The sequence below is a fragment of the Orcinus orca genome, chromosome 2, assembly GCF_937001465.1.
Source record: "Orcinus orca chromosome 2, mOrcOrc1.1, whole genome shotgun sequence".
NCBI lineage: Eukaryota > Metazoa > Chordata > Mammalia > Artiodactyla > Delphinidae > Orcinus > Orcinus orca.
In genome coordinates, this window is record NC_064560.1 from 198790602 (window position 1) to 198805023 (window position 14422).

Below are 14422 nucleotides of genomic sequence, written 5' to 3' on the forward strand. Positions count from 1 at the left end.
AGGGGCAGGACAGGAATAAAGACGCAGATGTAGAGAATGGACTTGAGGACATGGGGAGGGGGAAGGGTAAGCTGGGACGAAGTGAGAGAGTAACAGTGACATATATACACTACCAAATGCAAAACAGATAGCTAGCGGGAAGCAGCTGCATAGCACAGGGTTATCAGCTCGGTGCTTTGCGACCACCTAGAGGAGTGGGATAAGGAGGGTGGGATGGAGACGCAAGAGGGAGGGGATATGGGGATATACGTATGCATATAGCTGATTCACTTTGTTATACAGCAGAAACTAACACAACATTGTAAAGCAATTATACTCCAATAAAGATGTTAAAGGAAAAAAGAAAAAAAATAAAGCTAATCATGAGGAAATTATCAGACAAATCCAAATTGTGGGACATTCTGCAAAACACATGGCCTGGATTCTGGAAAAATGTTGTCATCAAAGACACAAAAGGCAAGACACTGTGCCAGCTGAAGGACACCAAAAAGATGTGGCAACAAAGTGCAATTTGTGATTTTTGACTGGGATCCTGGAAAAAATAAAAACACCTGTAAAGGATATTATTGGGATAACTGGGAAAATGTGAGATATAGACTGCATATTACATAACAGCATTGTATCAACGTGTTATTTGTACTGTGATTATGTAGGAGAATGTTCTTCTTCTTAGGGGATACTTGCTGAATTATTAGTGGTGAAATGAAATGATGTCTACAACTATTCTCAACAGGTTCAGCGAAAATAAATAAACACATAATTGAGAGAGACAAAGAAAATGCCAGAGCACAAGTGAGATGGCACACAAACATAAGGCAAAGTGGTGCACCTAGGTGAAGGGTGTATGAATATGCAGTGTACTCTTCTTGCATCTTTTCTGTAGATTCGAAATTTTTCAAAATAAATAGTTGGGAAGGAAAAAAGGAATACCGTAAAAAATATGTGTATATAAGTCCACACTTTATGTTGGTATATGCCATATACCAACTACCAACTGACAATTAGAATTCAATGCAAATTAAACATTATAACTACACCTAACATATTGTAATCTTTTCACAGCAAGAGAGGTCGGAATTTTTCTGCACCTCTGGCTCACAAGCGTAAATGACAATTATATCTGTAAAGTAATGTAAAAAAAAAGAAGACCATTCTAGTTGTTACACTTGGATTGTCCATAATCCACAAATTGAAGCACAGGTAAATGTCTTACCCCTACCTCATTTCACAACTTTCCAGTACACTCTTTCACTAAAGAGTTGTTTCAAAATTTCTATAAGGAAGTTCCGATAAAAACACTACTGCTTGACCCAAAAATAATAATAAAAGAAAATACACAGCCCAGCTTTCCTCTCAATTGTCCACTAAACCAATGTCAATAAAAGGCAGGAAGCCACACAGTAACCGCTCACTACATTACTGCCGAATGTTCAAGAAAAGAATCTCGGGTTCAATCCAGCCTTTTAAAAAATTAAAAAAAAATTTTTTTTTCAGTCAGCTCCCCAAACTCTAACATAACCTCGCATCAAAATAAGTCTCATCTGGACTCGGGTCGGCGCTGTGGGACCCCTCACGGCCGCCAGAGCAGCCCCGAACCCCTCGGGCTACCCCAGCAGGCTGGGGTTTCGAGCAGCCCGGGGAGGTTTGGGGTCCCCACCCTCGGTGCCTCCCACCGCCCTCTGAGCGGCTGCGGAAGCCGGCCCCCGTCCCGCCGCCACTCTCCCTCTCGTCCCGCCCCTCCCCAGCCCCACTCAACTCTTCATCATGGATGCGCAAGCCGGCGACAACCCCTTGCCGAGAGTGGAAGGAGAAGAAAGGGACAGAAAGGGTGGCCCCTGGCTTCCACTCCTTTGGGGCAGGGTCCCGAACTAGGACCGCCGCGGTGGTCCCTAGATGGAGAGCGTTAGGATCCGGCCGCCATGTTGTATTCCTGTCACCCTAGCAACCGTCTGGCCCTGAACTCCTCGAGTCCGTTAGCCCGCGCGTGCGCAAAACGCCCGGTCCGCGCCCGCCAGCCCTACGTGTACGCGTGCGCACTGCGGCCCGCCTCCTCACTCTAGTTGCTAAGCAATCCCCGGCAGCTTCAGGCAGTTCCCTGCCTAAATTATTGTGTAGACGGCCTTCCCTGGGATCGCTCACCCCAGCGGTCCTGAGAATTTAGCGATTTGGGACCTAATGCCTGGACAACAGCCTTGAGCTTTAACTGGGCTGGGACACACTAAATAATTTTCAGTTGATACCTGTTCTTTGCAGGTATTGTTCTCATCTTACTATTGAACATCCACTAACTTTAATATATTAATATAAAATAGGTAATACATTCACATGATTCAAGATTCAAAAGTAACAAAAACAGAGCCAACAAAGTGGAAATCCTCCCTCCCACCCCTCTGTCCGAAGTTCCTCTCCCCATAGGGTAGATCTCCCCAAAGATCTCATGTTATATGAGATCTTTTATTCTTTTATTCCCTTTTTCTTACACCAACGGTAGCATAGTATAGACTCTGCTCTGTTTTGTATTTTTTACTTGACCCTTTAACTTGGAGATTTTCCCCTACCAGTACCCAAAGAGCTTTATTATTTTATTTAATGGCTATACTAGTTCATGGTTGTACCATCCCTTATTTAACTTGTCCCCTACTGATGGTCATCTAGATTGCTTCTTCTTTTTAAATTTATTAATTTAAATTTTATTTATCTTTGGCTGTGTTGGGTCTTTGTTGCTGCAAGCGGGCTTTCTCTAGTTGCGGAGAATGGGGGCTACTCTTCCTTGTGGTGCATGGGCTTCTCATTGCAGTGGCTTCTCTGGTTGCGGAGCATGGGCTCTAGGCGCGCGGGCTTCAGTAGATGTGGCATCCAGGCTCAGTAGTTGTGGCTCGCTGGCTTAGCTGCTCCATGGCATGTGGGATCCTCCCTGACCAGGGCTCGAACCCGTATCCCCTGCATTGGCAGGCAGATTCTTAACCACTGCGCCACCAGGGAAGCCCTAGGTTGTTTCTAATAGCCTGATCTTTCAAACACTGCTGCAGTGACCAGCCCTGAATATGCATCATTTCCTATACGTTTATGTGTACCCATAGGAGAAATTCCTAAAGTGGAGCTGCTGAGTCAATGCATATCTACCTTGATTTTTTTTTTTTTTACTTCTTGTGAGTCAAGGGCTTCCCTGGTGGCGCAGTGGCTAAGAATCTGCCCGCCAATGCAGGGCACACGGGTTCAATCCCTGGTCCGGGAAGATCCCACATGCTGTGGAGCAACTAAGCCGTGCTCCACAACTACTGAGCTTGTGCTCTGGAGCCAGCAAGCCACAACTACTGAGCCCGTGTGCCACAACTACTGAAGCTCGCGTGCCTAGGGCCCGTGCTCCGCAACAAGAGAAGCCACCAGAATGAGAAGCCCGTGCACCGCAAGGAAGAGTAGCCCCCGCTCGCCGCAACTTGAGAAAGCCTGCGTGCAGCAACGAAGACCCAACACAGCCAACAATAAATAAATAAATAAATAAATAAAAATTAAAATTATAAAAAAAAGGTAAGTCAAAATTCACATAATGTAGAATCAACCATTTTAAAGTGTGACATTTAGTACATCCACAATGTTGTGGAACGATCACTTTTATCTAGCTCCAAAACACTTTCATCACCCCAAAATGAAACCCTAAACCCATTAATCAGCCTCAAAAACATGATGCTAAGTGAAAGAAGCCAGACGCTAAAGGCCACCCTATTGTATGATTTCATTTACAGGATATTCTCAGACTAGACAAACGCATAGAGACAGAAAGTAGAATAATGGCTGCCAGGGGCTGGGGGAATGGGTGTGAATGCTAACAGGTACGGGGTTTCTTTCTGTGGTGTTGACAATGTTCTGGAATTAGATAGTGGTGATAGTTGCACAACTTTGTAAGTCTACTAAAAGCCGCTGAATTGTACATATCAAATAGAATGGTATGTTATGTGAATTTTATCAAGTAAATTGAAAAAAACAAAGGGTGGTTATTGCTGGTATTATTATTGTTGATGGTACTGTCTTTGTTGGCTCTGAAAAGCCACATCTAATCTCTCCAGATCACTGCAATTTGATTTCTCTCTTCTTACCTCCTTGTGGTTTTTCCCCTTATGTGGGGACTTGTCTTTAAGTCACATTTATCTTTCTGTCACTGTCTCTTTCATGTTCCTTTCTGCCACCCAGGTAGGTTCTAAGCTCCTTGGGCAGCCCACCCACCTGTCTTTCATCTCTTCTGGAGGCAGAGCCAGTTTCTGGATATTCATTGACTACCTGTTAAACAGGCGAATGCAGTTAGCAGGTGAGCCCCTGCCTCATCGATTCCAATGTGCATTTTCTGTTCACCTTCACTGTGGACAAGTAGTAGTGAAATCCTAAAGAAGACCAGGTGGGTCCTGATCCTGAGGAGGCGTTAGAGCAAGGCACCCCCTGTAAGTAGACGCAGTGTTGGTGTGCCTCCCCAGGTGAGCAGGGGCTAGTGGACTTCAGCCCTCAAGGGCCACGCAGACTGCACCCTGGTCCACAACCTGCACTTCGTACCTGGAGGCCCTGGGAGAGGCAACGTGGAAGGGCCTCCGGAATGGAAGATCAAAGGATACAAACAGGGACCTTAGCAGGAAGACAAAAAGGGAATTGGTGTGAGATTTTGCCCAGAGCAGTGGTTTTCAATCTTTAGCCTGCACGGAAATCACCTGCCTTCAGGGGACTCTGGATTCTGCAGGGCCCCACACCCAAAGTTTCTGAGTCTGTCATTCTGGGGTGGGGTTTGAAATTTCCTGTCTCTAACAGAATCCCAGGTGATGCTGCTGCTGCACTTCCCCCCCCCCCCCCCCCGCACTGAGTGGCTTGCGGGATCTTAGTTCCTCGACCAGGGATTGAACCTGGGCCACGGCAGTGAAAGCGCTGAGTCCTAATCCCTGGACCACCAAGGAATTCCCAGCCTTATTCTTTCTTTAATTCTAAATAGACTAGGAAATGTTACTTCGAAAAGCTATTGCTGAAGAAGGTCTCTCCCTATAGTTCATAGACAGAGGGGTCAGCCTTCTCGGGTTTCAGCTGTGTGGCCTGGTTAACCTGCTTCCTTAGACCACTCATGCCCTAAATGACAAAAGAAAAAGTGACAGATGAGAAATAACAGGCTGTGAGCTCCTCCAGGGAGGGCCCCGCCCTGAGCCCCTTGCTCGCCCAGCGCACACAGTGCCAGCAGCCAGGCATATATTACGTGCTCAAAAGATGCTTGTGAAATGGAGCCAGCCTGCATCCTAGGAGCTCTGCTTTTCAAACTCTGCCTGAACACTACCTAATTATAGCCACTTGCACTTTTGACTCATTCTAAAACTGTTCTTCAGACAGTTCATCCTGTATCCTAGCATTAGCTTTTCCCTAATTTCCGATGTCAAGAGATTCAGCCATTAGGCTATGTTCAGCAGACAATCTGTTTCTGCTGAGCATCTTAATTACGTTCAAACCAGGAAATGGGCAGAAGTTAGAAAGAAAAATTAGGAAGGACAGAAATTTCAAACATGTTAACCTTGGTAAGGTGGGTAAAATGCAAATCTACCTATAGATATTAGAAATTAGATTCATTTTAGAAAATAATAGGGGGTTCTCTGGTGGCCTACTGGTTAGGATTCTGGGCTTTCACTGATGAGGCCCGGGTTCAATCCCTGGTCGGGGAGCTGAGATCCCCCAAGCCACGCCACACAGCCAAAATAATAGTAATAATAATAATAAATGTATCTCAGAGGAAACTAAGCATGAGCAGGAATATGAAATAAGAGCAAGAAGAACATTAGACATTCAAATTAACACGAAGAATCGTGGTTAACCAAACACTATGAATGAGATTGTGGTCTAGCGTGGATGCAAAAGAGGCCCCATGTCAGGCTAGAGAGACGTCTATGCACTTTTCTTACAAAAAGGCACATGGAACAATAGATTTTTTTTTTAATGCAAGAAAAGTTTTCCTAGAAGGAGAATAGAAAAGTTCTTAAAATGTGGACTTTCCTGGTGGTACAATGGTTAAGGCGCAGCCCTTCCACTGCTGGGGCGCAGGTTCTATCCCTGGGCAGGGACGTTCTGCATGCTGCAGGGTGCAGCCAAAGAAAAACAAAGTTCTTAAAGTGCTGGGAGAGTGAGGATCGCACCGGGTGACCCCAGCCAAGTGACAGGACCACTGTTTCCTCATTTCATGTACGATGAGGATGAAAATACAGTCTCCACACAGTGGAGGTGAAGATCAAATACCATGTCCGTGGTGCACTACACAATACCGTTTGGGTTTTGCCCATAGTCTCAAACTGACTAGGACCCTGTGGGGCTCCAGGGCACAAAAGTCTTTCTGTGTACCCCATTTCTAGTTTGCAGGAAATAGGCTTCACTCAGCCTCCACGACCTTCCCTGAATTACAAAGGGGAGGTTCAAACAGTTGCTAATCAGGAAGGGAGGGGACTCGGAGACAAGGGAGGAACGGTCAAGTCAAGGGGCAGATGGTGCGGGGTGGTCTGGGAGTTTGGGACTAGCAGGTGCAAACCGGTACATATAGCATGGATAAACAAGGTCCTACTGTACAGCACAGGGAACTATATTCAATATCCTGTGATAAGCCATAATGGAAAAGAATATGAAAAGTAATGTGTGTATGTGTATAACTGAGTCACTTTGCTGTACAGCAGTAATTAACACAACATTGTAATTCAACTATACTTCAATAAAAAATAAATTAAAAAAAAAGAAACAATAGTGCAGCCTTGGGGCGGAGTCCTGGTTCCCCCTCAAGGGACACACATAACAATATCTTGAGCCGTTTTGCAGATACTGAAACCCCCACCAGCCGGGAGAAGTTAACTGTCTGCTGCCCGCAAGCACGGAGACCCCAGACCAGTTGGAACCAGAAGGTTGATGATGCCGACACCCACTTACCTCACCACCAACCAATCAGAAGATTGTCCACTAGCTGATCACGCCCTCTGTGAACCGTTACTAGAAAGCTACCCTCTCCAGGTTGGGACACACTGTTTTGAGGGCATTAGCCTACTGTGGCTCCCTTTGCCTGGCAAAGCAATAAAGCTATTCTTTTCTACTTCACCCAAAACTCTTGTCTACGAGGTTTAATTTGGTATCGGTGTACAGAGGCCAGATTCGACAGCACGTCTAACACAGGCCTGGCACAGAGCAAATGTTCAATAGATGTTGTTGACTAATCAAGAAACATCATCAGCTGTCACGTGCTCTGTCATTCCTCTATGACAGGGGCAAGGGGATTTTCACTGATAATTGAGCATCTAGGACAAACTTTAATCATTGATAGGGAAGAATGAAACAGGCAGACTGACAGGGTGCAGAAGCCATGTGGCCTGTTGTTGGGGACCCAGAGAGGGGAAGGGCTTTGCCAAGATCACCCACTTGCTGGTGGCCACCCGGGGCTCTGACCCGAGTCTGCGGCTTCCAGCTCCCTGTGTCTCTATAGCTGTCTCTTGTGTCTAAAAGAGACCTTTGTAAAAGCTTTGCAATGACTGTACATACTCTAAGGAAGTACATTTTTAAAAATTAATTTATTTTATTTATCCTTTTTTTTTTGGTTGCGTTGGCCATTGCTGCACGCGGGCTTTCTCTAGTTGAGGTGAGCAGGGGCTACTCTTCGTTGTGGTGCACGGGCTTCTCATTGTGGTGGCTTCTCTTATTGCGGGGCATGGGCTCTAGGCGTGCAGGATTCAGTAGTTGCAGCATGCTGGTTCAGTAGTTGTGGTGCACGGGCTTAGTTGCTCCACAGGGTGTGGGATCTTCCCAAACCAGGGATTGAACTGGTGTCCCCTGCATTGGCAGGTGGGTTCCTAACCACTGTGCCACCAGGGAAGTCCCAGAAGTGCATTTTTTAAAGTCCCCGGAACCAACTGATTTGTTGTAGCAAATTAGAAGCAACATTTGAAAAACCCTTCTATTTTTTGTCTATTTTTCTTTTGTATTGTATAACAGCTTTGACATAGTACATATTGTACAATGAAGCATTTCATTTCTCTTCCCCCCCTTTCTTTCCTTTTTTTCCAGAATCAACTGGCAGGAAGTGAGCTTCAATAATGAAAGTGTTTTGCTTTCTCCTTGTCTGTGTGTACCAGGGCCCCGAGTCAAAATAAAAATGTAAAAAGAAGGTTGAAAAAAAATTCAAGGAAATTGTCCAGGAGACAGACAAAAGAGAGAAGAAAATTAGAGAATCAACCCAGAAGGTCTGACCTCTGAAGAATGGTGTTCCAGAAAAAGAAAAGAGAGCATATGAAGTGAAGGAGATGGTCAAATCTCCTTCAGGAACATTCTTCATCGGAAATGTTGCCAGGATGAAAGGACATGTTTCCAACTTGAAAAGTCCCGTGGGATGCTCAGCACAATGAATTTAACATTCATTCAACAAATACTTATTGAACACGTCCTACGTGCCTGGCACTGTTGTAGGAAGTTGGGATCCATGAATGGAGGCAGAGATCAGACTGATACTTCTACAAGCGGAGGGACATCAAAGATTGCCAGCAAACCACCAGAAGCTGGGGAAGGGGCATGGACCAGATGCTTCCTCAGAACCTTCAGAGGGAACCAACCCCAAGGACACCTTGATCTTGGACTTCTGGCCTCCAAAACTGTGAGAGAATAATTGTGTTGTTTAAGTCACCCAGTTCGTGGTATTTTACTATGGCAGCTCTAGGAAACGACTACAGTGTGCCTTTATTTTCATACCAAAGGATCCAACTTATAAGCAGAATGACAAGTTTTATAAGTTGAATTTAAAGCAAATGACTATTTAAAATCCAAGGTAGCGGCATGAGCCAAAGTCCCGCCCCCACCCCGGACCTTTAAAAACCCGAGTAATGATACTCAATACCGTTTAATTCTGATCATGTATGTTTGCGTTTTCCTGACTCAAAGAATGAAAATTAGGGCTTGTTTGTCTTGGAAGTCCTGTAAGATGGAGTGAGAATAGCCGGACAAGTTCAGAGACATTTGGAGAACAGCGGTGGGTTAAGGCCCAGCCCTCCGTCAGCACCCGGCTCCGAGGAGGCCGGGCGCCCAGGTGCGGAGCTGACTACGTAGATCTAGGGTGCCTCCTGCCGTCTATATTCAGTCACTGTGTCTCCCCAACCTCGGGTCTTGGTCTTGGAATATAGACTTGGCCAGGAGCGCCCCGCCTACTCAGGACATGCGGCTGGAACACCAGGAAGGAGGGTGATGGTGGCAGAGGGAGTGGGGGAAAGGAGCTGGTTAGGTGGGGACTTTCAAACGGCTTTTACTGTGGCTGCGGGATGGACAGATACGGTACAGGATGCCCAGTTGAAGTTGAATTCCTGATCAACAACTAACAAGTATGTCCCAAATATTGCACGGGACATACTTACTATGCTAAATTAGTTGCTAAATCTGGCAACCCTATCGGGGCTGGGCCAGAAGGGGAAGGTGTGAACAGAATACAATAACTTTATCTGACTTGCTTTTTTGTTGTTGTTTTTGATGTGGACCATTTTAAAAGTCTTTATTGAATTTGCTACAATATTGCTTTTGTTTTATGTTTTGCTTTTTGGCCCCAAGGCATGTGGGTTCTTAGCTCCCTGAACCTGCACCCACTGCACTGGAGGGTGAAGTCTTAACCACTGGACCACCAGGGGAAGTCCCTATCTGACCTTGCTTTAAAGTGTAAGGTAATTTTGGAATTAGCTATTTCATCCATTTTGTAACTGAGCGCAACCCTATGGGGCCTTCCCGGAACAGACCCCTCCCCCATATCTTCTGCTCCAGCTCCTCTCGGAAGTACCTAGATAATAGTATCCGATGCACATTTCCTGAGTTGTTTTACAGGTGCTAAAAACCACCACCAAATGGAAGAAATTAACTACTTGATGACCGTGAGCATGAAGCCCCCAGACCTACTGGTGCCTAAGGATGGATAACGTTAAGCCCTGTGACACCATCCTGTTACCACCATCCACCAATCAGAGAATTGTGCACAAGCTGATCATGTACCCTGGGACGCCTCTCCCTCACCTGGCCTTTAGAAATGCTTTGCTGAAACCCATCGGGGAGGTGGGGTATTTTGAGCACTCGCACTCCTGAATTCCTTGCTCGCTGCCCTACAATAAACGCTGCGCTTTCCTTCACCACGACTGGGGGTCAGTAGATGGGCTTTACAGTGAACGGGCGAGGGGACCCAAGTTTGGTTCGGTAACAATCTGATTCCTATTTATTAAACACATATTATTGCAGACAGAGTGCTAGGCTCTGGGCATTCAGCTGTAAGCAAAATGGACAGGATGGCTTCCGTCACAGGCAGCTCACTCTACCACCTTGGCCTACATTTATCTGTCCCAGTCAAGTGTCCCAGTCTCCAGGACCCTCCACCACCAGCACAGTTTACTTACAGCACAGCACCTAAACCTCTCCACTCACTCTAACACCTGTCTTTGCTAAACTGAGCTCAGTGAGGACAGGATTCGGCCTGTTTTGCTCACAGCTGATTCCCTGGGGTTAGGGCATTGCCAGGGTGAATGAGTATATTTTGACCGAGTGGCTCTTTGTCTGCACTTGGTTCTCCAGCCTTCCTGGTGGTGGGGTGAGCTACTTCACATCTTTTCAGTTAAATCTCTTCTGTTAAGATTAGCTAGAGTCGGCTTCTGCTGCTCGCAACAGGGAACCTTGATGAGACATCTGCCGTGGGAGATGGTTACAGTTTTTTGGAGTAATCAGACCAGAGCCGTGGACAGTGTGAAAAGCTGGTGTTTCTCTCCTGTACTCCTGGAGCATCTGCCCCGGCAGCACAGGCGGCTAGGGCCTCTCAGAGACCAAGAGATCCCTGGGACATACAGGTGGGGGAATGGACATCTTTGAGTTTTGTCTTTCCAGCATTTTTTCTCCTTTTTTTTTTTGCGTACAGACCCTATCCCTTTGCAGTGGCTGTCATATTGCCCATTCGGCCCCTATTTTATGATTTATTCATGTGCTGTATAGCAAGAGAGGACAAAATGACAACAATTTCCAGACATTCCAGAAGGAGGGGGAAGGAAGAACTATGCCTTACCTACTTGAAGAAACACTGAGGAACCATTTAAAATGACATTTTCAATTACTGAACGATATGCTTGTAATAGAATATTAAGTACAAAAAGCAACATAAAAATTATATTCTCAGGGTTTCCCTGGTGGTGCAGTGGTTGAGAGTCCGCCTGTCGATGAAGGGCGCACGGGTTCGTTTCCCGTTCCGCGAAGATCCCACATGCCGCGGAGCGGCTGGGCCCGTGAGCCATGGCCGCTGAGCCTGCGCGTCCGGAGCCTGTGCTCCGCAACGGGAGAGGCCACAACAGTGAGAAGCCCGCGTACCGCAAAAAAAAAAATCATATTCTTTTTAACAAGGTTGAATTGAATCATATATATATATATAAAATTTTTTTTTAAACACCGTACAGTGAAAAAAGATTGGCCAGAAGGATGCCAAGTCTCCAGTAGCCGTTGTTTCGGGGCGGTGGGGAATTCTGTGGTTCTTTTGTCCTTTCTCTGGTTTTCTGCATTTTCCAAGCTGTATTTAGCCTCGCCAAATGCTCTTGACACACGAAGTTTCCATGCTGCAAGGATTCTCAGAGATGAATAAAAATTGCACTGAGTTGCAATATTGGAAAATCCTGCTCCCGAGTTAAATTTTAAGATCAGCTTGCATTTCCCCTGCGAAAGCCTCCGATTCGCTGTAAGAAGTCACTTCTCTTCTCCTTAAAGGTCCCGGGTCTCAGTTGTTTCATCTGGCCAATGGGGATGACAACAGCCCTTCGCGGGAGCCGGCTGGGAGTCAGCACGGCTGACTCCGCCTAGAAGCGCTTGGCCAGCTCACGGCCTGGAGCAGGCGGAGAAATCTCATAGGTATGCCGGCGGCGCTGGTGCGCTCAGTGGCCGGTTAGCTCAGTTGGTTAGAGCGTGGTGCTAATAACGCCAAGGTCGCGGGTTCGATCCCCGTACGGGCCACAGGTGCCGGTTTCCTTTTCCCTCCCCCACGTTATGGGTTTGTTTTACAACTGTAATTGGCTTTGAAAAGTATGCCTTTTGAGTGCTGTGAGCCGCGTGCAAACAGGAGGGAGTCGCGGAATCATTCTGGACTCGGTCCGGAAGTTGGGGCAGGCTGCCGGGTAGGGAGGGAGGGCAGGATCCCGCGCGGGCTCGGGCTTTGACTGGTTACCCCAAGTCCCCGCGCGTTGCAAGCCTGCAGCCCACTTTGGGTCTTTTTTTAGGATGCTCTCAGTTGCCACCGCCGGTTGCTACCTAATGCAGAGCTTCTGAGGGCCCTCGCGGGGAGACCTCAGTTTTCTGGAGTTCTTAGAATTGAAAATCCAGGGTTGGAATTCATTCATTCCACACATCTTTTTTTTTTTTTTTTTTTGCTGTTTTTTTGTTTTTTGTTTTTTGAATATGGAACGCTTCAAGAATTTGAGTGTCATGCTTGCGCGAGGGCCATGCTAATCTTCTCTGTATCCTTCCTGTTTTAGTATATGTGCTGCCAAAGAGAGCCCCATTCCACACATGTTAATGGAGAGCCTTCTGCATGTCCAGCACCCTAGTCTAGGCAGGGAGCAGTAAATGAGAGACACAAATTCCAACCCACATGGAGACAGTGACCAGCCAATGACTGCCATGTTTTTAGTGAGGCCCTTCTGGTTGTGGAAGTGTAAGCAGATTGGGCAGCAGGCGTGAGGAAGAGAACTGGGCATGGCTTTCTTGACATGAGAGAAGCCCTTTCAGGCCTAAGTCATTTTGTGATCTAAGCCTGGCCACAATGCTTGCCCTTGAACAGGTCTCAGTAACAACGATCTTAAGGGAACGAAGAACAAACTGTTATTGGGCTAGAGAAGTAACAATACCAAAGATAATAAATCAGTTGTAAAGACTCCCAGTTCTGTTTCAGTGGTAAAGATTAGCCGGAAGCACTTTCTTGAGCTGTTTTGCAGAATTTAAACTTTCTTCACCAGATCTACTGGAACCTAAAGATTCATGATGTTGACCTTTTCTGACCCTCGTGATTTCAATCAACAACTCTGCCCCAATTCTAGGCTGAATTCTCCTCTGCTCAAGCCGCTTCATGAATATGTATATACCACCCAAGACCCTTCATGAATATACATATACCACCCAAGCCCCTTCCGCAACTTTGCTGTTTGGATTGACACCGCTTTGGGAGAGCTCCCTGGTGTTCTCCTTACTCTCTGCAAGTAATACATCCTTCCTTCTCTCAATTTTTGGCTTGGTTGTCTTTTGGCTCCACACCCACCAAGAGGTGAACCCAGTTTTTGGGTAACAGAAGCATCTGGAAACCTCTTGCTGCTTTTTTGTTTTTCAGAGAGCTCTAAGACTTCACGTTTCTTCCTCCTGGTTCTGCAGTGTGTAGCCAGAGGGGCAGCTGGATGAATTTCTCACTCATAGTCCAAGTCAGGCATTTTTAGTTTAACAAAGTCTAGCTTTTAAGGGTGAATGCCATATTATATCAGGGTCCAACTGTAACCGAAAGTGCGGTCTGGCTGCTCGCTGCTCAAAAGCCAATAAAGAGGCAAGGTTGGTGGAGAGGAAAGTTTGCTTTATTTCAGATGCCGACGGTGAGGGGAGGGGTGTGGCGGGGAGTGAGGCCGGACTCCTGTCCAAAGGCCAACTCCCCACCACTGACAGCCAGTGGGCAAGAGCTTTTATAGACAGAGGGAGGGGGCTACATGCAGAAACAGCACAGTCAGCTCTGACAGTCACCTTGAAATCGGTCATCGGTGGTCTGACCAGCGTCATCTTGATTGTTTTCAGTACAGTTAATCTTCAGTTCCAGGGTCGGTTTGTTCCCATTTCTTTGAGGCCGATTCTCGGAGTTGTGGCAGCTTATGTCATGGCTACGGTCTGGTCATCATGGAGTTACTTTCTTCCACCTGGTGGGGATTTCAGTACCTACAAGACAGCTCCCAGGATACGGCTCAGAATACTATGTATAGCCCTTGAGGAGGAACTAAATCTCCTTGACTTTGCTTTCTGACTAAACTATTATTGTTTTGTCCTGTTTGACTGTTTTCCTTTCTTCTGTATTTTCTCACTTCTCTGGTTACTCTCATTCTTTGGCTAAAGTTTTTCTACAGACAAAAGGCAGGCGGAGGACATGGCAGGGAAAGACCATACAGTCCTGCTCCACTTCACAACCATGCTTGAAAAATCTCCAGTGAGAACATCTACTAGATCATTCATTCTTTTTTTTCTTTTTCCCAAGCCCTGCAGCTTGCTCAATCTTAGTTCTCAGACCAGGGATTGAACCCCGCCCAGCAGTGAGAGCACCGAGTCCTAACCACTGGACCCTGAGGGCGCTGTTCTCAGCTTGTCACGGGGCCATGGGGGCAAGCATTCATTCTTTTCTGGTCTTAAGCTCTGACTTAAATCT

General features: G+C 46.5%; 1 protein-coding gene and 2 non-coding genes across 5 annotated transcripts in view; 1 reads left to right on the forward strand and 2 right to left on the reverse strand.

Moving 5' to 3' along the window:
• MOK (MOK protein kinase) overlaps window positions 1-1968 on the reverse strand; it is a 47711-nt gene extending 45743 nt beyond the window's left edge. The window contains exon 1 of one of the 3 annotated variants that reach the window (XM_049706352.1): window positions 1757-1967. In XM_049706352.1, coding sequence (XP_049562309.1) covers window positions 1757-1766 — 10 coding nt within the window. In that variant the 5' untranslated portion in view covers window positions 1767-1967. Of the gene's footprint in view, window positions 1-1756 lie in introns of all 3 variants that reach the window. The other 2 variants (XM_049706350.1, XM_033420541.2) reach the window with 2 other exon arrangements.
• A 9946-nt stretch (window positions 1969-11914) lies between these two features.
• On the forward strand, window positions 11915-11988 carry TRNAI-AAU (transfer RNA isoleucine (anticodon AAU)). Its single transcript has one exon. It is a non-coding gene; the product is annotated as a tRNA-Ile (tRNA).
• Window positions 11989-12423: 435 nt separating this feature from the next.
• LOC117200302 (U6 spliceosomal RNA) lies at window positions 12424-12530 on the reverse strand. Its single transcript, XR_004481781.1, has one exon. It is a non-coding gene; the product is annotated as a U6 spliceosomal RNA (small nuclear RNA).
• Window positions 12531-14422: the final 1892 nt, after the last annotated feature.